Source organism: Mytilus edulis, chromosome 13 (genome assembly GCF_963676685.1).
Source record: "Mytilus edulis chromosome 13, xbMytEdul2.2, whole genome shotgun sequence".
NCBI lineage: Eukaryota > Metazoa > Mollusca > Bivalvia > Mytilida > Mytilidae > Mytilus > Mytilus edulis.
The window spans coordinates 19,725,412-19,750,623 of NC_092356.1; the positions used below are offsets into that span (position 1 = coordinate 19,725,412).

General features: G+C 31.5%; 1 protein-coding gene across 1 annotated transcript; it reads left to right on the top strand.

The window, feature by feature from the left end:
- Positions 1-488: 488 nt before the first annotated feature.
- LOC139500158 (serine/threonine-protein phosphatase 6 regulatory ankyrin repeat subunit C-like) lies at positions 489-16,194 on the top strand. The gene is made up of 5 exons (XM_071288897.1): positions 489-552; positions 5,250-5,473; positions 8,397-8,617; positions 10,796-10,988; positions 12,859-16,194. The coding sequence occupies exons 2-5, from the start codon at positions 5,251-5,253 to the stop codon at positions 16,083-16,085; spliced, it is 3,864 nt and encodes a 1,287-aa protein (XP_071144998.1). The 5' UTR covers positions 489-552; position 5,250; the 3' UTR covers positions 16,086-16,194.
- The last annotated feature ends 9,018 nt before the right edge of the window (positions 16,195-25,212 follow it).

The following is a 25,212-nucleotide window of genomic DNA, read 5'->3' on the forward strand; positions in this document are numbered from 1 at the left end:
TGTCTGAGACTAACAGCTAAAGTAGGCGAAATACTGGGTTCCGCGAAACCGTTGATATTTTTTTTACAGAAGAAAATGCCTGTACCTAGTCAGGAAAATTACAGTTGTTAACCATTCCATGGTGTGTTAATTTAAGCTTTTGATTTTGATGAGTGACTTTCCGTTTTGAGTTTTCCTCGGAGTGAATTTACATTTTGCATATTTAAGGCAATACAAAGTTTGGGATTCAAACGTTTACATAGTTATCGGCTTTATGCAGAAATTTTCTCCTTACAAATAATAATTGTATAAAAAGTAATTTCGTTTTTTAAAATACTGCAAAAAAATCAATTCTACATGGTATAGTGGTATTGTCAAAAAATTGGTTGAGATATAACGTGGTATAGCAAACATCAAATTCCCTCACAAAATGTTATCACACGAAATAGACCTTGAATCAATTGATCAATTGAACAGTATTTAAAAACAGTTATCCAGCAATGCCAAGGGATTTATTTCCTGGTCGCCATTTTGAAAAGATTTGGAAAACTGGTTTTATTTCGAATTGAACAAGTTATTGAACATTTTATTATGTCCTTATCAAATTTATTTTGGCATACATAGTTTCAAGAAAAAGTAGCAAGCCATTATATTGAAATGGCGCTAAATAAACCTTACTACTACATTTTGTAAGGCAATATAACTACGTTGTTTGTAATACTTTTAACTGGTTTAACAGGACAAGGCAGGCGGCTTTTAAGAGTTTCAATACAATCAAATATGAACCGTTATTGTTTTGCCTTGACGGAGTTAAAAAGCTAGACATAAGTATGCTGTTTCCGGTTTCGGCGGCGGCAGCGTCGTCAACAATGTATAAGTTTGTGATTCGGTCTAGTTTATGGGGAACCACTAGCTATATAGTGGTAGGCCAAATATATTTAGTATGTAGTTGTTTAAGTATTGGCATATCTCATTTCCATGGAGATTATCTGGCCCAGCCCCCTCAGTCATGATCCATTGACTGTGGAACTTTTGCTTTGTTTACATGTATAAGTTTGTGATTAGGTCACTTTACTGGGAACCACTAGTGGTAAGTCAATGATATTTGGTACGTCAAGTTGAATAAGTATTTACATAACTCATTTTCATGGAGATTATTTTGCCCCGCTCCCTCAGTCATGGTCTTTTGACTTTGAATCTTTTGCTTAGTTTACATTTATCATGCAGTTTGTGATTAAGATGAACCACTAATATTAAGCCAATGATTGTTGGCATTTGCAAGTTTCATTTCAAATGAGATTGCACAACCCCACATCATCATTATGGTTCATTGACTTTGAAACTTTTACATAGTTTACAAGTTAATGTTAGTGTTTGTTTAAAGGAAACGACTTACGAGATTTCAGTGGTGTTAAGTATGCAATTGTATTAGCATTGGCACATCTTATGTACATGGAGATTGTTTAACCCTGTACCTCCAGCCATGGTTCATTGACTTGGAATAGTTGCATAACTTACATGGAAAAGTATTGCTATTTTAATTTCAACAGTTGCATTATCAAATTAACAAACCGACCAGACATATCTCTGTGTTAACAGTTTATTGACTGTTTTTTTTTTTTGAATTTTGTATTTTTATAATATAATAACGAAATAGGAGTCAAGCTCAATATAGACGACGTTTGCTTTTACCGTTGATATATTGGAAAATGGCAATGTATGTCGTTTTAAAACTGATAACACTTTTATCAATTATTTTCGAATTATAATATGTTATAACTGTCATAGTAAAAACCCGTTTTCTGCCAAACAATTCTTCCACATTGCAACATGCTGCTTGTCATGATCTGACACAAAACAAATGGTAGCATGAGCAATATTTAAGATTGTTTCGGCTCATATAAATACAAACTTTGAAAATCCGATACGGTACGATGCCATACGGTATTAAAAAAAATATTGAATGAGAACAAGATAGTCTACGAGTCCAAGGAAAATATACAAAAATGCCTTCATGAACAAATAAAGATTTTGTTCAAATTTTTATTTGATAAATGACTAATAAAATTTTAGAAAGCAAAAACTTAGAATAGAATAATGGTCAGATGTTTATTTTTTCAAAACAGCACGTTTATTTTTTATTTGTACTTTTATTTGCAGTTGAAATAGAGCTTAGAGCTCAAATATTGTAGGTAAACGTTAAGATTATTTTTGTATACTAATTATCTGTAGTTTTTTATATTTGTGTATCATATTCCTATTAAAAGATAACATTTGAAACTTGATACAGTAACATTGTTCATTTGAGATTTTAGACAATAAATGGACCATTTGACCAATGAGCTATTGCCATGTTATCGTTTACACTTATATGCTACTTTATTAGATTAACTCGTAAAGGAACGATCGTTTTCATTGGCCAATTCAAACCTTCGCCCTCACGCCTGCGAAAATAGAACACGCGTACTATAAGTTGAATGGACTGATCAGTATTCACGTAGCCGGTCAAGGTTGTTATAACCTCCATCGTCGTATTCACGTACATGATTGTGTTCTTGGTAATCCCATAGCAATTCTAGCTTTTCAATGATACATGTATGTGCATGTAAAAATCATTGAATTTATAATTTTGTGCACTAGTAAAATTTTAAACTTAAAAATCTTAAGGTTTCACATCGAAATATTTAATTCAACTTTCTCCTCTCCGTGAGTTGTTTCTGGATTAAGAGACCTACCATTTTATTTTGATGGGAGGGTGGACTTTGATGAAACAGCTAGTTCTTTTTGTATTCTCTGTCCTGTCTTTTTATTTTTAGTCTATTTGGTCCTGCTGGTTTTGTTTTTATTAGTTTGTCCTGTTTTTTTTTTACATAAATCGTTATTCGGCCTTTTTGCCAAGTTGCTCATCCTGCCTTTTTTTTTTATCTTTCGCAAGTTTAAGGTATTCGACTAAGAATATTGTGATTTATTTTGTGATTCAGTTTACTTCAGTTAATTTTGAGATAAAATCCCGAAATTCTAAGTAAATTCAGAACATGTAACCAACCATACTTTGTTTAGAGAAAAATAGAGATGGCAAACCATGGCACAGTGGAAAATATGTACTTTATAAACTCCAGCGATATACTTAATTAATTTTATAAGTTTACTGGTTTGCTATTATCGGTTGAAATTCGAACGTAGATTATATATTTGTAAATATCTAAATATTGATAGAGAAAACAATCAGTTTTTAAAAGCGTGTTTATTCATTAAATGTATTGATAAAAATGTGGACCCCTTCTAGTACATGCATTCAGTCATACTTATTTATAATTTCTTAATATTTCGTTTATCAGTTTATCTTACATATATGATTTTGTATTTCATTTTGAATACGCATGCATACTTCACGTCACTTTGGCGGATAGTTTAACAATGTTATGCATATCACTTTCTTACGGTATTAAATTAAAGGAGAGGTTTTTAGCCAATTCAAATCGAAAACAGTACATTTATATTACTAAATAAAATAAACTACGATAATATTTTTTTTTTCGTTCCACACATACAAAAGAAAAAATCTTCGCCGATGTAACATTTCAATCCTTTTTACACCAAAATGCCTTCACTGAATTCATTTGAATTTCGTGGTGATCATGATAGTACATTGCATACTACGTCTTCTTCACGTGCACAAATATTACAATTATTATTTTTGTTTTTGTTTCTATATTTCGGGGATAATTTGCTCCGTTTATGATACGTAAATTCTTAATGACCATGCCAACGCTTAGCTACTGTGTAACTTTCTGTATCTTCGTTTTATAGCATGAAAATACTATAAAAAAGAGGAATATGAAACACATTATAACTTTTTGTAATTATTGTAATGGATCAGCATTATGCATGTTATGAGATCCTTATTATAAGTCACTACGACATTGAAAGAAATTAAAAGTGGTTACTTAATCTGTTAATCATGTATAAAAGCGACACAGGTATTTTATTTTATCCTTTTATGTTTCATAATGCGGTATATTATGTACACGATAGTTATGTTGCTGCAGTATAATATTTCGACACAACAATTTGATCACAAAACATTTATCTAATTCTTTTGACCAAAGGTTTGTAAACTATACATTGTCAAATCCTTGTTTTTTAACGTTCGTAGTAACATAGTACATTCCATAGTCAGTCACCTGTGTCAATTCAAGTGCAAAATACAAATGTTGTTGTATTCAAATCTTTCGACCAATGAAATGAGACGTTACAAGTTGTTTGTTTGTTATACGCCAAAATGTTATCAATGAACTATCAAACGCTAAAGTTGACTGCATTTCAGTGTACCTACATTGTTGCTGATACTTAATGATAATTTCGATTATCTCTACAACAATGTAATTGTTTGATCAAAACAAAAACAAAACCCGCCGTTTAACGACATTGATTAAAGTAAGTCTTAGCCGTTGATAATCATTTTACATTATAGAATTTTTCTTACCTTTAGTCCTCATCAAATTCATAAACCATCGTTGAAGTCAATTATTAAAATTTACAAAGAGTTATTCGAACGTTAAAGTTTGATATAAAAAGAGTGTTTTCAAACCATATTATTGCTCTTACACTGATAAAAAGCATCCATAGCGTATTCGTTTACTTCAATAAAACAGCACAATCAAAAAACATAATTACGGGGTTACATTAGAACTTAACGATATACTGACCTATAAAAGCAGCAAGTCTAGACAAAACATGATTAAATAAAACGACCTAAGTTATAGTACCTTTATAGCAAAGTTGCTTTATAATTATCTAATGTGGGTCATCAGGTAGGTAAGCATTTGACATGTTGAAACATTTTCTTTCATTTTATTGGACACAATCATATAGAACAAATTGGAGAGGAGAACATATATGTCATTGTTTTTTCTCTTCATTTACGGGTGACTGAAGGTGATTTCCTTAAGTCCACTTCGGTTCTCGTGCTGTCGATGATATTGGTCATATGTTGCGGGAAATTCCAGGCATATCTTATATATTATATATTGTATTTTAAACACCCTCGTTTATTGGATTAAAGGCTAACACTATCTACTGCCAGTAATTATATTAAGGTGTTTTCATCTATAAAATGAAAATAAGATTTAGTTATAATACATAGCAAGTCAGTTCTGCTACTCATTTTAATTCTTAACAGAATAGAAACCTAGAAGTAAAAAAATATCTGCTATCATGCCGTAGAAACGTTGTATTCAAGTTTACCAATTATTTTCTGTATCTTTTAGAATGGCGTCAGCGTTACAAGTATTGTCAAGAGAGGAAATTAATTTCCTAAGAGTCGCCAATTTGTTGATTAGACATTCTCCAAAAGCTGTAAGGATCTTATTCAATAAAGAGTTTAATCCAAGTGGTTTGACAGCAGTGCTGTCAAAGAATAGGATTAAACTAGATAAGTTGAAAAAGAAACATGTCATTACACAGACGCAGTGGAGCTTGTTGTTTCCTTCAGGTGAATATACTTACATGTATGATGTACTCGTTTATATTCACATTTCACATCTGGTCTTTTTCAAATTTACCAAAAAGAAGCAAACCAGTCATATATTTGGGGTCAAAACAAGAATTATAAACACAAAAGGTTGAAAGAAAATGATAAAAAAAAAAATAGTCCGCAATTCTATGTAGAAACCTTCACGTTGCTTATTAAACGTAAACAAGCAAAGAAACTATTGTGTTTTTGCGCCTTTCACAGATTGAACCTGTCGTCACGTGAAACATATGTAATTGTCAAAAGTCTGATTTCCACTTAATTTTGAACATTCTATAAACCATTATCTTCCATCTAACAGTACAGGAAACTATCGTTTGAAGAAACCATGAAAAGAACTTTCAAAAAATAAGAAAATATTGTAACAATTTGTAATTTTCGGTCCATGTATATTCTGTTTCTGAAAGCAATGCGTATGAAACCAAAGGCACTTTCAAACTCATTAGTCGAAAATAAACTGATAACACCAGGGCTAAAAAAGAAATAGACAAACAGAGAAATAACAGTACACACAACACAACATAGAGAACCAAAGGCTGAGCAACACTAATCCAATCAACATACTGGGGATGATCTTAGGTGCTCCTGAATGGTAAGCAGATTTTGCTTCACATGTTGTGCCCATCGTGGTGCTAATGAAAGTACAAACCTGTTGATAAGTCTAATTTGGTAGATCACATTCAACGAATAGGGGACAAAATTGTAGTTACGATATTGGGACAAATCCATAACGGTCAACTCATGATGGCGTCATTTCAATTTACGAAGGTCCGATTTCAACTTCACTACTTGGAACCCTTTTAGCCTCTATCTCTGTCAAGAAAACTAATATAAAGCCAATAACAGCTAATATTAAACTATTCCAAGATCTCATCACAAGGTTTAAACCATAGCCTTTTAAAATCATTTTATCGAAAAGATCTTTAAGTTTACATGGATAGTTTCTTAATTTACCGACTCTTAAATCAACATTACCGTAATAATTAGAATAAACTAGCTGTCCTGTTAGTACCATATTGACTGCAGGTGCACCCAAACTTCAAAACCATACATTGTAGCTATACAATAATGCAGACGAAAAGTAAAATCCCCAAAACGTCGAATTTAAGGTTCTAAAAATTAACAAATATACATAACGTACATATGTTACAGTGAATTTGTATAATCAGTGATTATGTAGAATCCCTAAAATTTAATGTAGAATCACTGGCTATTTAATGGATTATATATAATCACTAAAATTTTCAGGGATTATGTATAATAACTAGAAAAAACATCAGGGATTCTACATAATAACTGAAATGAAGAAATAGTTTTATTTATAAAGAAAATGAATAAAATTGAAACTATTTATTCTTTAAAATCACATAAAAACATCATTATAACATGTATAAAGTAACATAAATTGTAAAATGTTAAGCACAATATATCAAAATGATAACCCAATTTTTCTAAAATGTTAGGCGCACTACATGAAAATGTGAAACACAATATATCAAAATAATATGCTTCACATCTGTTTTTACCACAATATCCACATTTTAGAAAACCTTTTCCTGCACATATCGGATAAGATTTTAACGACACGCCTAAGTGAAATAAAGTGTTCAGTAAAACATCTGAAGGTACCCCCCAACAAAAGATGGGAATTTGCAACCTTGAACCGGTTCGTGCAAGAAAGATACCATGTTTTGTAGTCAGAAAATATCCTTTTTCAGACTTTTTTAAAACAATTGTCATTATATTTTTCGGGTTTCCCTTTCCTTTTTTACCATGTGGAATTGCTATGGGAATATTACACCAAATGCAAGCTTTCTCTAAAATTTGTTTCTATGTGTCAATCCTAAGTTCTGCCTGTTTTTCCTACATTTAGATGCCTAAGTTTTCACAGTTTGAATGTCTTGTTCATTTAAACAAAAACAAAACACACAAAACAGATGTTCCATAATCTTCTTCACCATTTGCTTTACATGTATCACAAATAAAATTGAGAATGGAAATGGGGAATGTGTCAAAGAGACAACAACCCGACCAAATAAAAAAAACAGCAGATATAAATAACATGCTTTGTGGATTTAAAAATATAGCATAAATAAGGCCGTTAGTTTTCTCGTTTGAATTGTTTTACATTGTCATTTCGGGGCCTTTTACAGCTGACTATGCGGTATGGGCTTTGCTCATTGTTGACGGCCGTACGGTGACCTATAGATGTTAATTTCTGTGTCATTTTGGTCTCTTGTTGACAGTTGTCTCATTGGCAATAACACCACATCTTTTTTTACCTGAATATTCATTTGACGCTGGCTTTTAATAAACAAACAATACATGTTAAGCTATTGCTATAAAGGGAATGTTGGTATTATTAATTTTGAAGTCTTCAACTTTATCTCGAAACCCTGTGTTGGTTATATCTTTTAGATCATCCTCTGTCTTTAAAAGCATAATTATTTCATCTGGCAAGGAATTAATGAAAGAAACAAATATAATGTGTCTATATTTTTTTTATCAAACAAAGGATCATTAAATTATTCGTAATCCCTAAAATCATATTAGGGAATTTGTAGAATAATTATTAAAATGTTCAGTGATTATGTAAAATCACTGGTCATTTTCAAGGATTATATATAATTACTAATGATTTTAGTGATTCTACATATTCCCTGAAAAATCAGGGATTCTACATAATCCCTGATTATACAAATTCACTGTTACACATACACTTATATAACGTCACTACAAACACGACCTGCTGCACTCAAGACGATCCCGCTACTACGAGACCATTAAAGATGTAGATCAAATTGAAAAAAAAACTCACATCATGATATACATATGTATGTGATATAAATTTTATGTCTGTTAAAGTCATTTTTGTATTTATTAGGTTCCCTTCCAGACTCCAGTAATTTTGATCTAACATTGATGGTGTGTCTTCTTCGAAACCTGACAAATATAGCAATTCAGGACCAGCTACCACAACCATCTGACTTGAGTGAAGGAGCTGCTGTATCTAGAATAAAGTTTTACCGGAATCAATTTGCCCATTCTGACTCAGGTGCGATGTCAGACTCAGAATTCAGTAAAACCTTTGATGAAGTGTCTATGGTAAGAGGACATCAACATTTTACGTACATTTACATTTCGTGTTGCTTAGTCTTTAGTTTTCTATGTCGTGTATTGTGTACTATTATTTGTTTTTTCTGTCTTTTTTCTTTTTTATTCATGGCGTTGTCAGTTTATTTTCGATCCATGACTTCGTTCTTATCATTCAAGGTAACCTTCGGGTTGTTGTATTTTTTACACATTCACCATTTCAATTCTCAATTTTATTTAAAACAACTTTAGTTCGCAAATCGGCTTCCTTCAAAAACAGTATAGGTATAGGTATAAATAATAACTAACATATACTTTTAACCTCTAATATGAAATAGAAAATACCTAGAAAAATCTAATTGCGCGAGTTCACTATCTATCTACATCTTTATTTATGTTTATAAATAGATTCGACCACTGCATCGAGTGTGATACGATATTTACCCACTCGAGACAGTTAAATTTTCAAATATAAAACGCGAGGCTCGCCGACCGTTTTGAATATTCAAAATTTAACTGTCGAGAGTGAATAAATATTGTATTACACGAGATTTGGTGTTGGAATCTGTTTCTCTAATGATTTTCAAACAATACGCAGGCAAACGTATTCCTTCTTTGCGACTGATCTGCAAAAAGATGTGTTTTTTTCTATGTGACGTCATCAGGCATGGTCGCCTTTTTTCATACCGTCACAAGAGGAAATTTAGAGGAAAACAAGAAAATTCGACGTCATAATCGGGTTTTAACCAATGAAGTACTGAGATCAAACGAAGCACACGTTGATTAATTTTTTTTATACAATGGGTGCAGAAAGGGATAAATTGACGAAAATTAGAGAAATCTTGTTATATAAACGTTCGTAATCTTTGGATGTCACCTCGATGTATAATTAAATGGCATCTTGAATCAAATACACAAAAATGTTGAAACAAATTATCGGACCCATGCATTGTCAATTGTTTATTTAAGACTTTTTATATAATTTAAATACTATATAATATAGTATTCGTTTAGTATGTTATGAATTAAATATGAGAATTTGAGTCAAATCGATGCACATGAATGACCGCTAATGTTCCTTTGAGTGTATTTAATAAAATAGAAATGTTTTCCAATTCAATTGTATGTACATTTAACCTGAAAGGATACAAATTTAGACCAAGACCTGAAAGGGTCGATTACATTTTTGACGATGTGATAACAGATTAATGAAAATGGTATATTAGTGATGCCAATCCTTGCTCACGACGAGAAGTAATTGTGTTTAAAATTTTATGCAATAAGTGGAAAATTCAAAGAAAAATTCTCATTCTTTTTTATTCAATGAAATTTCATCCTTCTGTGGGAGCTTATCAAGATTCTGGCAAGATTAAACTTAAATATTTATTCATTTATAGCTGTCTATAGCCATAGAATTTAAAAAAAGACCTTTATATGAATTACATTTTATATAAAGCAAGAGGTAGTTGAATGAAAATGTGTGGTGACTCTAGTTTATTATGGTCGGGTTGTTGTCGCTTTGACACATTCCCCATTTCCATTCTCAATGTTATATTTACATTGAGTGGACGCATTGATACACATAATAGCTGACCATTAAAAAGGTTTCCATTTTTCAAGTGCAGCAGGCGTATCAACTTGAAACGGAACAGTATTTCTTAATACAAATTCAAACGAAAATTAAACTTGTCATGCACATTGACTGCATGAACGAGCAGTTACATAAAATCATAGTATCCACTAAGGTGACGTGTCTTTAATGTCTGTTTTGTGTCGTAGTTCTCTTATATTTGATGCGTTTCCCTAAGTTTTAGTTTGTAACCCGGATTTGTTCTTTCTCTATCGATTTATGAATTTCGAACAGCGGTATACTACTATTGCCTTTATTGCTTACACATTTTTTTCATTATAATGGAATTGTATGCGACTGTCATTAAAGTGAGAAGGTTTTTTTCTAGCTGTTAAACCAGTTATTTCAGATCAAATATATCAATTTATTTAATAATGAATTATACCGGAGTTGTCAAATTTCAATCACTCTGGGGTCTTTTCAAAAAATTATTCGGAAAACCTTAAAATTGATAATAGTTGTCTTTAGTGGATACTATTGCCACATTAACCTATAACACTATTGTTTTCCCTAATATGTACAAATACAAGTAGAACTAAACTATCTTCTTTTTTCTCCAGGCAATAGAAATAATCTGTCCTCCTATGAAAACAGATTGCGAGACATTAAAACTAGCCCACATAGATCATTCAGTCCATGATATCTACTTAGAGTTTGTTAAGAATGAAAAGAAATTGGAAGAAATGAAACAGCAACAGGAAGAACTTGTTGCTCAAGTTGAAATTTTGAATTTTGAAAGGCAGAATATAGAATGTAAGTTTCGAAGATTTGAAAAAGGATATATGTAGAAAAGAGGGATAAAAGATACCAGAGAGACATTAAAACTCATGTGTAAAAGTTAAACAGAAAACGATTTGTCTAAAAAGACAAATAAACAAACAATAGTACATCAAAACACAACATAGAAAACTTAAGATTAAGCAATACGAACCCCACTAAAAACTTGGGGTGGGAAACTCTTTCTTATTGTCGTTTGAATATACTTTATTGAAATAACAAATCTAAGACCCCGAAATATATGACATTTAAAACCTAAATTGAATTGTCCTTTATCGTAATAACTTTTTGAATTGGTTGATCTACATCACTTTCGGATGCTTCACGAAATAATGCAATGGCCAAAAAAAACAATAACATTACAATGCAAAATCATATAAGTACTTTTTTTTACATTTAGTGTCTTCTAAAGGAATTGGGCATGTACATACATGAACTTCAATTTTTACTTAACTTAAGAGTATACCCGATATAGTGAGGGTAAATAACTGTTGCGATTAATTGGCACCTGAGTAAGAATGTATGCTCACTGGGTCGATAAAAGTGCTTTCAAATATATACCCGTTTTTACATAATGTTTCTAACGACCTTTTGAGTCTTGTATTTAAATAGTTTCCAACAGGAAACAAATTTAAATAAAAAATCTTTTTAAATTTTAAAACTTTGTCAAGGGTACATAATACATGTAATGAGAAAAATATATTTATTGAATACATTTTAGAATAAGATAAAACATAATAGTCTTGATTTTAAACTATAAATTACTGTTATTGGACAAAAAAAGACAACCGTGATGTTTGGATAACAATATTAAGCTCCTGAATTAGATATCACATTATAGATGAAATCACCGTTATATGTTGCGGGTGATTTAATCTTTAATTTAAAGATTACCATGGAAACTTTGTATATCAAGATCTGAAAAAAGACAACAACTACTATTTAATTTTGTTTTTAGAGAGAATAAATTGGATGGATAAATTCATATGGTTGAGAAAAAATATCAAAATATTATGTCTACGTTTCTTCATGTGTGTGTTTAATTGAATTACCTCTGCTGTATTTTGGCTGTTATTTATATGTTGATTTGTGTGAAACAAAACAAAAAAACAAGAGTTTTTATACATATTAGTTTGTCCTGGAAATTCACAAAAAAGCAATACATTGCTGGCACGAGGCATCTGAAAAGAACCTTTTCAGAATATACATATACATGATAGCGGGCATAGCAACAAGATCATGTAGTGTGATTGACAATTTGACAGCTTTGTCCCAAAACCAAATAGGTATAGATTAGAGCAATTGTTGGCTTCGAAACATGAGCAACATTCCTCCCTTTTGGTTTTCAATGCTTTCAACAAGTACAAGATAAAAATTATACATATTGATATGAAGCGAACGTAGCGCTTTTCATCAGGGACACTAGTAGCAAAACTTGTAATCACCTAGAATGTCTGTGTAAGAAAAAAGTGAAAAGCTATATATTTTCACCAGATACCTAAAAACAATAGCCAAAACCCAAATCATTTCCAAGAACCCATTATAAACCTAAAAACTGAAACGGTGTAAACATAAATTTGAAAACCATTTTCACAAAGGTTTCTTTGCAAATAACATATATGAGTTTTGCAAATCGCCGTTTCACTGTCTAGATGATCATTGGAACACTGAAAAAAGGTGTCAAATCATTACTTAACTTTTAAAGGTTTCAATATAGAACATTTTATATAATCACACCGTTTTTAACATTTTTAGAAATATAAACATTATATTTTCATGAGGTCAGTAGTTGCATCGTTGTCACTAGTACTTGTATTATTTATCAACATTTACATGAACATTTCAGCAATTCAAACCGAAAACATCTCAGATTGGAAAAAGAAACTGGAGAAGTTCTATGTGACTGCAGCTGCTAACAGATTAATTAAAGTGGTCAAAGACAAGCAATGCACTATTATAACAGGTGTACCTGGATCAGGCAAATCTACAATTGCTTATCATGTAGCCATATACATGCAAGAAACAGAAGGCTACACAGTTGTACCTATATGGTTACCATCAGAACTGATAAAATTGGCAAATTCAAATGCTAAACAACTTTTTGTTTTGGATGATGTTTTCGGTAAATATTCTTTGAACGAATTCAACCTTAACTGCTGGGAATCTGAGACAAGACGTATAAATATGTTATTAAACAACAAAATCCTTAAAGTAATAGTGACATGCAGATCCTATTTATTTGACAATGTTAAAGACAGATTATCTTCTCAATCATTTGAACAATTTAATTTGCAGTCAGATGAAATGAATTTGTCCTTATCTGAAAGAAAAGAAATTAGTAAGTTGTATCTCACTGATGATGTTGTATGTCACCTGAATGACGAAACTGTTATGATGTACAACTTCTTTCCTTTGTTGTGTGTTATGTTTAAAGAAAAAAATATGGACAATGCTGATTTCTTTCAAAATCCTAATCAGTTTATAGAAAACGAAATTGACAACTTTAAAAGTAAAAGGGACGTATCGTTCATAAGTCTAGCACTCTTGGTTTTATCTAATAACTCGATCGAGAAGGACGGTCTTCAGATTGGAAATGATAAATACGATAGAATATTACAAGATGTATTTGATGAATTAGATATCAAAACACATCCGTCGAAAACTTCAATTTTTTTAAACATTCAACATTTGAAAAATATGTATCTTGAAGAAACAGAATGTACATTCTGTACAAAACATGATAAAATTTTTGACATTGTTTCTCATAGCATAGGAAATTTTATAATTCGTTGTATTTTAAGACATGGAGAACCTGCATTCATAAGTAGTAGGTGTCAGTTAATTTCTCTCAATGAACAACATGGCGACTGTACCATAATGATTGCAAATGAATTAGAAACAATGTATTTCGAACGTATATTGAAAGACATTGAAAATGGGCATAACTGGGAGGTTTTTGCAAGCATTCAAATGAAATTTGAAAAATATAGAAATTTGTTAATTCAATACTTAGGAAAGTCTCATAACAAATTGCGTTCATCAAGAATTGATTACACAACTCCATTGCATGTCACTGCGGCCAAAGGTTATTACCATATCTCTAGATATTTACTGGAAAAAGATAATAAACAGATACGTTCACTGGATGATCAAAATAGGACTCCTTTACACAGTGCCTCCTTGAACGGTCATCATGAAATTGCACAACTATTGCTTAGTAACGGTGCTAAAATTGATCACAGTGACAATGACGAACAAACTCCTCTGCTCGCCAGTTGTGATAATGAATATGTACAGGTAGTTGAAATATTGTTAAAATGGAAAGCAAATGTAAATAAATGTGATAAATATGGTTGGTATCCACTACACATGGCAGCGTGTGATGGAAATACCGACCTTATCACACTACTAGTTCAGCATAAAGCAAAAGTGAACGAGCAAATGTATAATGGAATGACGCCAATTTTTCTAGCTTGTATGGAAAACCATTTAGAAGCCATTAAAATGTTGTATAGTTATGAAGCTGACATAAACATATTTGAGAAAAATGGATGGAGTCCAATAACTATTGCCTTTCGTTACAACTATAAGGAAGCAGGTGCGTATCTATTAGATCAAAATTCTGCGGGAATAGACTTTTTCAATGAAAAAGGCGCAACGCCATTACATCTAGCGTGTAAAAAAGGTAATGAAGACATAGTAACATTAAACAATCATGATGAAGATGCTCCAACTTCACTATTCATTGCTGCTGAAGACGGAAATATAGATCTTATTAAAATTTTGATGGAACATGATGCAGATGTTAACTTTCAAATGAATAATGGAATGACACCGATTTATATAGCTTGTGAGAATAATCATTTAGAAGCAGTGAAAATGCTATTACGTTATAAAGCTGACATCAACAAATGTGAGAAAACTGGATGGAGTCCATTACATGTTGCCTCTCATGCCAACCATACGGAAATAGTTGCGTATCTTTGTGAAAACAGTTCTGCAGTAATAAACCTTATTGACAAAGAAGGCAAATCACCATTACATTTGGCTTGTGGAGAAGGTAACACAAATATTGTAGAACTACTAATTAAAGCGGGTGCAGTAGTTAATAAAGTTAACGGAACTGGAAACTCTCCATTACTTTTAGCTTGTAACGATCGACATAATGAAATAGCTTTAGTATTACTTGAAAATGATGCAGATGTAAATTACAGTGATGAAAATGGCCGAACTTCACTTCACGCTGCCGCTGAAGATGGAAATACAAATATCATTAAAATTCTGGTGGACCATGATGCAGATGTAAACTTTCAAATGAAAAATGGAATGACACCGATTTATGTAGCTTGTGAAACTAATCATTTAGAAGCAGTCAAAATGTTGTTCAAATATAAGGCTGACATAAACAAATGTGAGGAAACTGGATGGACTCCATTACATGTTGCTTCGCATGCCAACCATCAAGAAATAGTTGCATATCTTTGTGAAAACAGTTCTGCAGAAGTAAACCATTCCAATAAATATGGTAAAACACCATTGCATCTTTCTTGTCAAGAAGGTAATGAAGACATAGTAAAATTACTATTAAAACACAGTGCTTCCATTATTTATTGTGACAAGGAGGGCTTCACTCCGTTTCATGAAGCGTGTTCCGAAGGTAATTGCAATATAGTAAAACTGTTATTCAAAGAGGATGCAGCAGTAAATCTCCCTGACAGAAATGGGAGAACGCCTTTATATATAGCCTGTCAAAGAAAATGTAATGATGTAGTCGAATTGTTGCTGACACGTGAAGTAGAAGTTAATAAGGAAGCCCAAGTTGAATCTAAAGAAGGATGGACACCTCTGCATGTTTCAGCGTCCTCCGGAGATTTGCGTATTACTGAATTGTTATTGAAAAATAATGCAACTGTAAATCTTAATGATCGAAACGGACATACACCTTTATATTACGCTACCCAAAATAAATCGGATGACATCACTGAGCTTCTTGTTAGCCATGGAGCCATTTTTAGCGACAGTGATGTACAAAACACAGAATCAAACAGACGAAACCGATGTTCAGTTCAATGAGCACTTGTGCATAAAAGAATTGCAAGAAATTTGAATATTAATACTTTTAACTTGGTTATATTGTTAAGTCATTATTGTTAAAATCTAAGCTGTGTTCAACTGTCCTAAATATGAAGTCGAATAAACGAAATGAACTGAAGTTATAATTTAGCAATAATTTGAGACCCTAACATAACTAGTGTGGCTCTTATTGTTTATTTATAAAATTTGCATATAACATAATTGCAGTTGATTCATTTTTATTTTTATTTTTGTATAGTTGTATATCAATAGTTTAATTTGCCTTTCAAGATGACAATCAACAATTGGGTAATAAATTCATTGGTATTATGCATCGACAAACATTCATAGTAAGTACAATTCAGTTCTTAAAGAGCGTCAAAATTGGTTATAGCTTGCTACGAATATACTTTAAAACGGTGTTATAAAGTATTGTTTTTCATATAAAAGCTATGTGGAGTGGATATTTTTTTTACCTTAGCGGTTTCTCTGATAATAGTCCAACAGTTTATTTTGTAGTCAAGTTGTTGTCCGTTGACATAGTCTACAATACATTTCTTATAGTGGTTACATGATACAATACCTTGGGGTGTCGTAACATTCTTCATCTCTTTAAGATTTGGCATTGAGAATCATAATGATTTTCAACACGATTACGTATTCCTCTGACCATGAAGTTTGGAACATATTATTTGTAAGGATACGGTCGGACACAGAAAAATGTGAACTTTTATTGTACACACAAACTCAAATGTTCATCCCTTAGTGAAGGAAACGTTTTGAAATGACTGATATACCATAATTCGTCCGCCCATAACCGCTTAACGAGTTATCATGTTATTAAAGCACAGCATTAGAATTGACGAAAGAAAGCCCCTTTTTAGAGATTGAAAATGTTTTGTTTCTTTGTTTCGGACTTACGATACTGTTACGATTATATTTTAGATATGTATTTGTTACACATCGCGCACTATCTTCATTATTCCCAAAAGTGATAAAATTAGGCAACTTTTAAAGAAAAAATCATTGTGGTTTTATAACTACGATACTTTTAGAAATTTCAGTCCATTTTTCAAAAGGTATGCCATGTCTTGTGTTTGCCTAAATTAATTTTCTGGGGACTATGCACAATTGGTGGAATATTTAAATTTAACACACTCTTTCTATTGTTATGGGAGTTTGACTGTCTTAAGATTAAAAGGCGTTTTCCAATTGTCAAGAAATGGCTTAATTTAAAAAAGAAGATGTGGTATGATTGCCAATGAGACAACTGTCCACAAGAGACCAAATTGACACAGACATTAACAATTATAGGTCACCATACGGCCTTTAACAATGAGCAAAGTCCATACCGCATAGTCAGCTATAAAAGTCCCCGATATGACAATGTAAAACAATTCAAACGAGAAAACTAACGGCCTTAATTTATATAAAAAAAAAAGTAACGAAAAACAAATATTTAACACATAAACAAACGACAACCACTGAATTACAGGCTCCTGACTCGGGACAGGCACATACATAAATAATGTGGCGGGGTTAAACATGTCTGCTTTGGGTCCATTTTTATACAAAAAAAAATATATAAGATACCAGGCTGATAATTTTTAAAGCCCTTTGCGTGTTTCGTCAACAACATACTTATCAGTGGCTCCTAAATACAAACAATTAAATACCAAACAGCCTTTTCAGTTCTACCAGTGATTTTTCCTTTAAACTGTGGGTGAAGGTATTTCATGTTTTGAGGAACGAAATATGATGAAAAAATTGGGTGTCATCGACTTAGTTTTGTCACTATAGCAACCTCAGTTTCGTGTTTTCCCGAATATTAACATGATATTTGCTTGTCATCTATTAATCTTTAAAACAAATCCTTTCTATCAAACATAGCATAATTCTTGTTCCACGTTAAACAGTAGATTTGTATCTATCAAATACATGTTCAAGAGTTTAAGACTTTCATTGTTTTGAGCTTTAAAAATATGATTTATTTCATTCCCGTCAAAATTAAATGTAAAAATGAAAAAAACGTTTCCAGTATTAAAAATTATCTATAAATGATTTCTTTATAATAATTTCAAGAGGGAAAGTGAACTCTTCAAAATAAAGGAAAAACAGTGTAGGTCACCAACCTTTAAAAAAAAATGTCAATAATTTTCATGTTTTTTTCCGTTCGTTTGAAGAAAAGAGTTGTCTTTTTTCGGAACATTGAATCTAACGTCATAGTACAAGCTTTCCATGCTGGCACACTATTTGAAAAAAAGTCACAAATTTGATGTTTGAATCCCACTTTTAAATTTCCAAGAATAACAACTATATTCACCTACTTTATTATCCAGTAATACAAGAAATTAAATGAATGTATCAGTATCAGATATCGTTGTTGCCGCACAATATTAACCTTCAGAAACACAATCCGTCGGAATGAAAAAAAATTGTTTGAAATAACCGTTTACGCCTGGATGGACTTCTTTATACCATTGTTTTCCCCGGCTAAGACGAACCGCAATAGAAATTATTCCATTTAGATTGTGAATTCATTATTTCTGAATATTTAAGATATAAAAAATTAAAATTATAGGTAAAATATTTGAATTGAAAGTGTTTGATTCTAAAATGCTATACAGCCATTTAGCCTATCATGAAATACAATCCCTGTTATTACTACCTAACGTGTTTTCCGTTGAAATTGCAAAGTAGGATTTCACCAAGCAGGATCAAATACAATGAATCTAAATTGATCATTTTGGAAATTGAAACAAATAAAAGGTTGTTGTCGGCATTGAAATCGAGATTTGTTTTCAATCTTTCCGGTCATTGTAGCTTAATCATTGTTAATACATGTAAAAGTTAAAATTGTATGTTGGATATTATTCTTTGAGCAATTGTTTTTGTAATAAGTTAAATTTACAACAATTTAGTTTTAAAATCCGATTTTTTAAATTTTAATTCACTTTGCTGAGTATTAATTTTATTAATATGTTTTGCCTTACAGATACTAACCGGATGCTTGTAGAGAAAGTTTTGGTTGGCTTCCTTGCTTTGTTTGTATAAATGTTTATTCAGACTTTGTTATTAAGATTGACATCTTAATATATAGGTATGTACACCTGTTTATATGATATTAGAATTCAATTGGACGTTATCCCAATTTAATTTTAAAAATTATACAAACAAAGCAAAGAAGTTAATCAAAGTGTTTCTCTATATGTATTAGGAAATTAGCTGTAAGCTTCAGTGAGATCATGCGAAATATCTATTATTTCTTCTTAAGACAATTTGAAATGAAACAATTGACAAACGACAATGAACTTTGTCACATGTTTGTCATAATTTTATTTTTAGTATTATTTTTTTTATTTTTTTGAATAAGCAGTGCAAATAAATTATAATTTTATTGCACGATCGGACATTATTTATAGAAAACAATCAAGAAATAAGTTAATCTTTTAAACATGCATACGTTAACAATATATCGAAACCTCTAGAAATTATTGTTTGTCGGCCTAATCTTCTGAATACGCAATTTAGGAAATCACATAAGTTCAAATTATAAGCGAAGACATTAAAATATACCAGTGTAAAGTAACACAGGCGTATGAGATTTTGGGTGATTTAAAAAAAATACATGTACATGCAGTAAACCTAGAGTATATACTGGTCATATATGGATAGAAACAGTGTTCCCTTATGTTTTCTTATGTTTTAAAATAGTTTTGGTCATATTGTTCGATAACTTCGTTATGACACGAAAAAGAAAAAGATAGACTTCGTTGTTCGCAAATACAACAGATGTGTGGCATATAAATACTCGGCAAGGACAGATAATAATCCATTGTTTTACGTTTTTAGTGATCTTTTTGGGGTGCTTTAAAATAATTCATAACATATGTACAACTGGCTAAAAAATATGATATGATATATAAAACAATAAAGTGTCCATAGTACACGGATGCCCCAATCGCATTATTCCTTTCTATGTTCAGTGGACCGTAAAATTGTAGTCAAAACTCTAATTTGGCATTATAATTAGAAGGACCATATCATGTATTAAGTTTTAGGTAGGTAGGCCTTCAACTTTATCAAAATATTCCTTGACAAAAAACTTTAACCACAAACTTTAACCTAAAGCGGGACAGATGGACGAACGGACGCACAGACCAGAAAACATAATGCACATAAATAGGACATAATAAATGGTGCATAAAAATATAATTTACCTGTACACGATCGGCTCAAATGAAAGACAAAATCTAACAAACAAGAAAATAGATACTTTAGAGACAGTTCCGAAATAAAAGTTGAGGAAGTCACAGCAATTTTCGATTCCATGTTACAGAAAGAAGACATTCTATAAGATTTAAATGATAAAATTATGGAAGTGAGCTCGGATGAAGACGCGGTTGATAAAATGCAGCAAATAGATGAGTATATGTTCGATAAAGATTGAACACTCCGTCAAATAAGAAAACTCATGCAATCCTCACAGTCAAAAAGTCATAATTTACCCATTAATATTACCGTTTTCAAGCTAGTTATGTTCTCCCGTTAATATACCAATACATACCATGAATTCACATATATGCAATAGTGTACCTGCAAACGACTGCCCTCAATTGCACCCAATTGTTTCACGACGACATCTGATGTACAATCAAATACATCATCGTTTTATACTAGTAACCCCGCTATATCAGAGATTGTCCCTACAACGAACCCGGTTAAGTACATTCCAAGTTGACATTCATCTTCTACCGCAAAAACTCAGCACCATAAATTACCATAGTTGAAATTATCCTACTTTTGGCGAGAGTATTTTAAATTGGAAATCATTTTGGGATTGATATGAGACATCTATTCACACAAATCCAACAATCAGCGATGTACAAAAGTTTAACTACTTAAAGTCCCTCCTACAAAAAGAAGTATTGCACACCATATCATGTTTTTCTATTACAAACACTTGTTACGGCAAAGCTATTTCGTTATAACAAGAGAGGTATGGACAGATACATACTATTATACAAACATACCGGCAAGCTCTACTTGATATTTAGCCGCTGATATATTCTTTATTAAACCTCCGCAATTATTATGACAAAACTGAAACTTGCGTAATATAGAGTCACTAACTGGTGACACTTATAGTGCGATAGTCGTACCAGTTATTCTGAACAAGTTGCCCGCAGAAATACGCCAAAACTTAGCTAGGGAACATAGGTCAACAAACTGGACCCTAAATAGATTACACAAAGCAATTTTATACGAGTTAGTTAGCATGGAAGCCTGAAAAGTACCTCAAAAAGTAGAAAGTAAATTCGCATCCGCTACATTCTTGACCATTGCAAAATTACGTACACAAACAGTATTCAACAAGAAATAAAAAGATAAACACAAAGCAATGCGCATTTTGTCTTTGCATTACATACCACGTCATCCAGTGGAGAATAATTCAGTCATGACGCCTCTCAGGATCGGAGAAGATTGTAGTTGCAAACAAACACCAGATAGTGCTATTTCGAATGCTTGCTAAATGAAAGTATCGCCAACATTAAATAAGTCACCACCATAACTACTCAGATTCGTACATGTATAAGTCTACAGTATCTGCAGCTGCAGACATCGAAAAAAGTTTCCAAATCTGCTACTGGACATTGAGAACCGAGATGTGAGTAGGTTTTTCTGGTTGAGTAAACAATCAGACAGTGGAACAGTCAACTATTACAAGTATTAAGAAGAACTGAAAACGTTATGGACAAAGATCAACAAATTAAAATCTTAGGATTACGATGGGATACAACCACTGACACATTATGATTCGTTACGCCTAATCTAGAAACATCAGAACTCACTTACTAGTACAGATTCTTTGAAAATAGTTAAAAACAATTTATCAATCAATCTATAAGTATCAGTTAATAACGAGTTTTTTCCCCATTGATTTAGGTTAATGAAAACTTGATAGATTTAATTCATGTCGATAAGATTTACTTTATTATAAACCGTCTACTCTTCACAATAATCCGTATACATATATGCAATCAAACGGTTTGTCTATACTATAAATTGAATTATATTTAGTTAAAACAAATCATTTTACTATTAATAAAATAATGATAATATTAAAACAGCCAAAATTCAAATCTGATTTATTTTCACCCTAGTTTAACAACTTCAAGATAGCATTGTTCAGTAAACATGCATGTGTCTAATGAATATAGATTTAATTGATTGAAAAGACAATTTTGTATTGTTTTGTGATTTTCTTTATTAATGTAAAGATTCCCTTTAGTAATTACTATTTTTTTTAACAATGTTTTTTTTTAATATTACAACGAGGTATTGACTCGTGAAATTCATTGTTTTCATACTTTACTTATATTAACCCTTTCAAAAGTAGAGGTGACTGCAGTATCATGGAAATCGGATATACTTCTCTTTTTCACAGTGTAAACATATAAACTTGGTCAATTGCTATATTAAACGATTTTCATATTGTTAAACAAATAAGTATATGTTTGTATACTTAGGATCAACGTTTTTTTATAACTATAAACAAGGACTTGTCACATGGTGAACTGATCATATAGAGTAAGTATATTTATCATTTTATGTCTTATTTTTGACCAATCAAATACATTATTTTAGAACGAAAAAATTGCACCCGAACCAACAAAGAATGAATACTAGTATATCTACATTTCGTTGCTACCCTATAATATACTCGAGGTGGAATTGCCAGAATCAGGTAATTTAGCAATTTGACGAAACTAAGTTAAAGGTACATGCTGCTTACTAGCATGTCAAACATCTACGTGCAAAGAATTAAAGGTTCAAACTTTCCGAATGTACTGTTCTCCTAATCAAAACTAGACAAAACCGGTTTTTTTTCTATTTATGAAACTCAAAAACTAAAAATAATGCAAAGGAAATTTTATATTCTGTGGTTTGTTTTCTTATCAAAAATTGAAACGTAAAAGTAAAATAATAAATTAAAAACAACAATTTGTGTACGTTTTTTATTAATTCATGTAACCAACTAAAAATCATTATTTTTTAGAATGGCATCAGCAGTACCAACATTATTAATAGAGGAAACAAATTTTCTTAGAGTCGCCAACTTAGTTAAAGACTTTCACCTGAGGCTGTCAGAAATCTTTTCAATAGAGAATTTAATCCTACTATATTGAAATCAGTTTTCTCAAAAAACTGGACGAAACTAGATAGACTGAAAAATTAATATGTCATAACACAGAGGCAATGGAGATTATTGTTTCCTCCAGGTGATTATGGTTACTTTCATTGTGTATCCGTTATATTAAAATTACACATTTGGTATAAACCAAATATTCCGGAAGAAACAATTGCTTTCCTATTTGTGTAATCACAAGGTTTTTTTATTATTGTTTTGAATATTTCTACATGTTTAATGAGAGAAAAATTATTTGACAAATTGTGAAATACAATGGAAAAAAATGTACCTTCACAACATGTATGCACGTTTTGGCAATAAAGTTAATCGACAGGTTTTGTGAAATCTTATGGGCACTATTTTTTTTTAATTGATACCTTTGACAACGCTTTACGTTATGTTTATACTATTCTTTTCGTTAAAAAATAAAAACAAGACGTTATAAAGTTGATGTGTCCGAAGAGCTTTTCTGGATTAATCTTCATCATGAACGCTCAAAACCGAATATTTGACAGCCGAGGATAAATAATTGAGAACTCTGAATAAATTGCCGAAATATACCAATATGTACTTACTATAAAAAAAAAAAAAATATGAATAGCAATAACTGTTTTTTTCCTCAATTTCGATATTTCTGTTATACAAGACAAAAGGAACGATTTTTCCTACCCTGTAGTTATGTTTTTCTCATTTGGTTTTTGTCGTTCCTTCTGTACCATCATCCGTTGTTTATAAATCTGTACTCATTCGCTAAGCCATGTCTGTTGTGACGTGTTTTTTTTTTTTTATTTCAAACAGCGAATTCTATGTCTTACTTAAATATTGTTAAGTCAGGGATTTTGTTACCAGAAGTTACTTACATACATCTTCTCTAGATACAAAGATTTGGGTTGGAAATCGGACTTGCATTGTACCTGTTGCAGAATTATTTAAAACCAAGCACATCCTTATTGTTAGTAAGGTGTTTGTTTTACTTAGCCCGGAAATTTAGATACGATCCGGGTAAACTTATAAATCCCTTTTTCATTAGAAAAATTAAAACCATACTTAATATTATTGTTATACACACATACACCTTTACAGTTATACACAATATGTCGACACCTATATCTGGAATTATACATTGGCCTGTTTTTCTCTGACAGTTAATGACCTCTTTATACAAAATCTGGTGGATGTCGTATATGTACTGATTGATATAACAGTCTTAGATACATGGTATTATCATTAGTTGTTAATGTCTTTGACATAGCTGTTAGTATACTGCTCTTTTCTTCTTTGAATCTTTCTTGTTGTGTGGGATTTAAATTACCATATCACGTATTCTTGTTAGATGTTTATCTACTTTGTTTCGATCGAATGAGTTTAGCTCTTTTCAGCTGATTTTCATTTTAATTAAATTGTTTCATACTTTTCATGTTTGGGCCTGATGTATATACTTGTAGCCGACTATACAGTATGTGTTGTTTAACATTGACAAAGGGTGCACGATTGCCTGTAATTGCTTTCACCCACTTCATTTTCACTTTTGTGGATAGTTGTCTCATTGACAATACTATCCCATCTCCTTATTTTTATACCGAATTAAATATTGAATGAAAGGCAATAGGAAGAATAAAACATAGTCCTCAATTCGATTTAGAAACCTAGCAAACTAGCTCAAGCTTAAAAAAAATCTATCGAATATGCAATTATATGATGGTGTTTGTCAATGAAAGTGGCCGCATCCGTTTTCATCCCCAACCTGTATATATGTATTATCATGAAATTTAAACTTACATTTAAATATTAAAAATGTACACAAATGCGGCCATTTCCATTTAAAACGGAAACCGTCTAAATATTTACTCAAATGCTAAAATTGTGAAGATTTCAATAATTTAGACTTAATTATCTTGGAACCCGATACATCTGCGAAGTATTGTCAAAACAACA

Bases quoted from the DNA above. Each gene is read 5' to 3' on its own strand.
- LOC139500158 (XM_071288897.1), top strand. From the start codon at position 5,251: ATGGCGTCAGCGTTACAAGTATTGTCAAGAGAGGAAATTAATTTCCTA. The intron at 8,618-10,795 runs GTAAGAGGACAT...TTTTTTCTCCAG, and splicing joins CCTTTGATGAAGTGTCTATG to GCAATAGAAATAATCTGTCC. The intron at 10,989-12,858 runs GTAAGTTTCGAA...TGAACATTTCAG, and splicing joins TGAAAGGCAGAATATAGAAT to CAATTCAAACCGAAAACATC.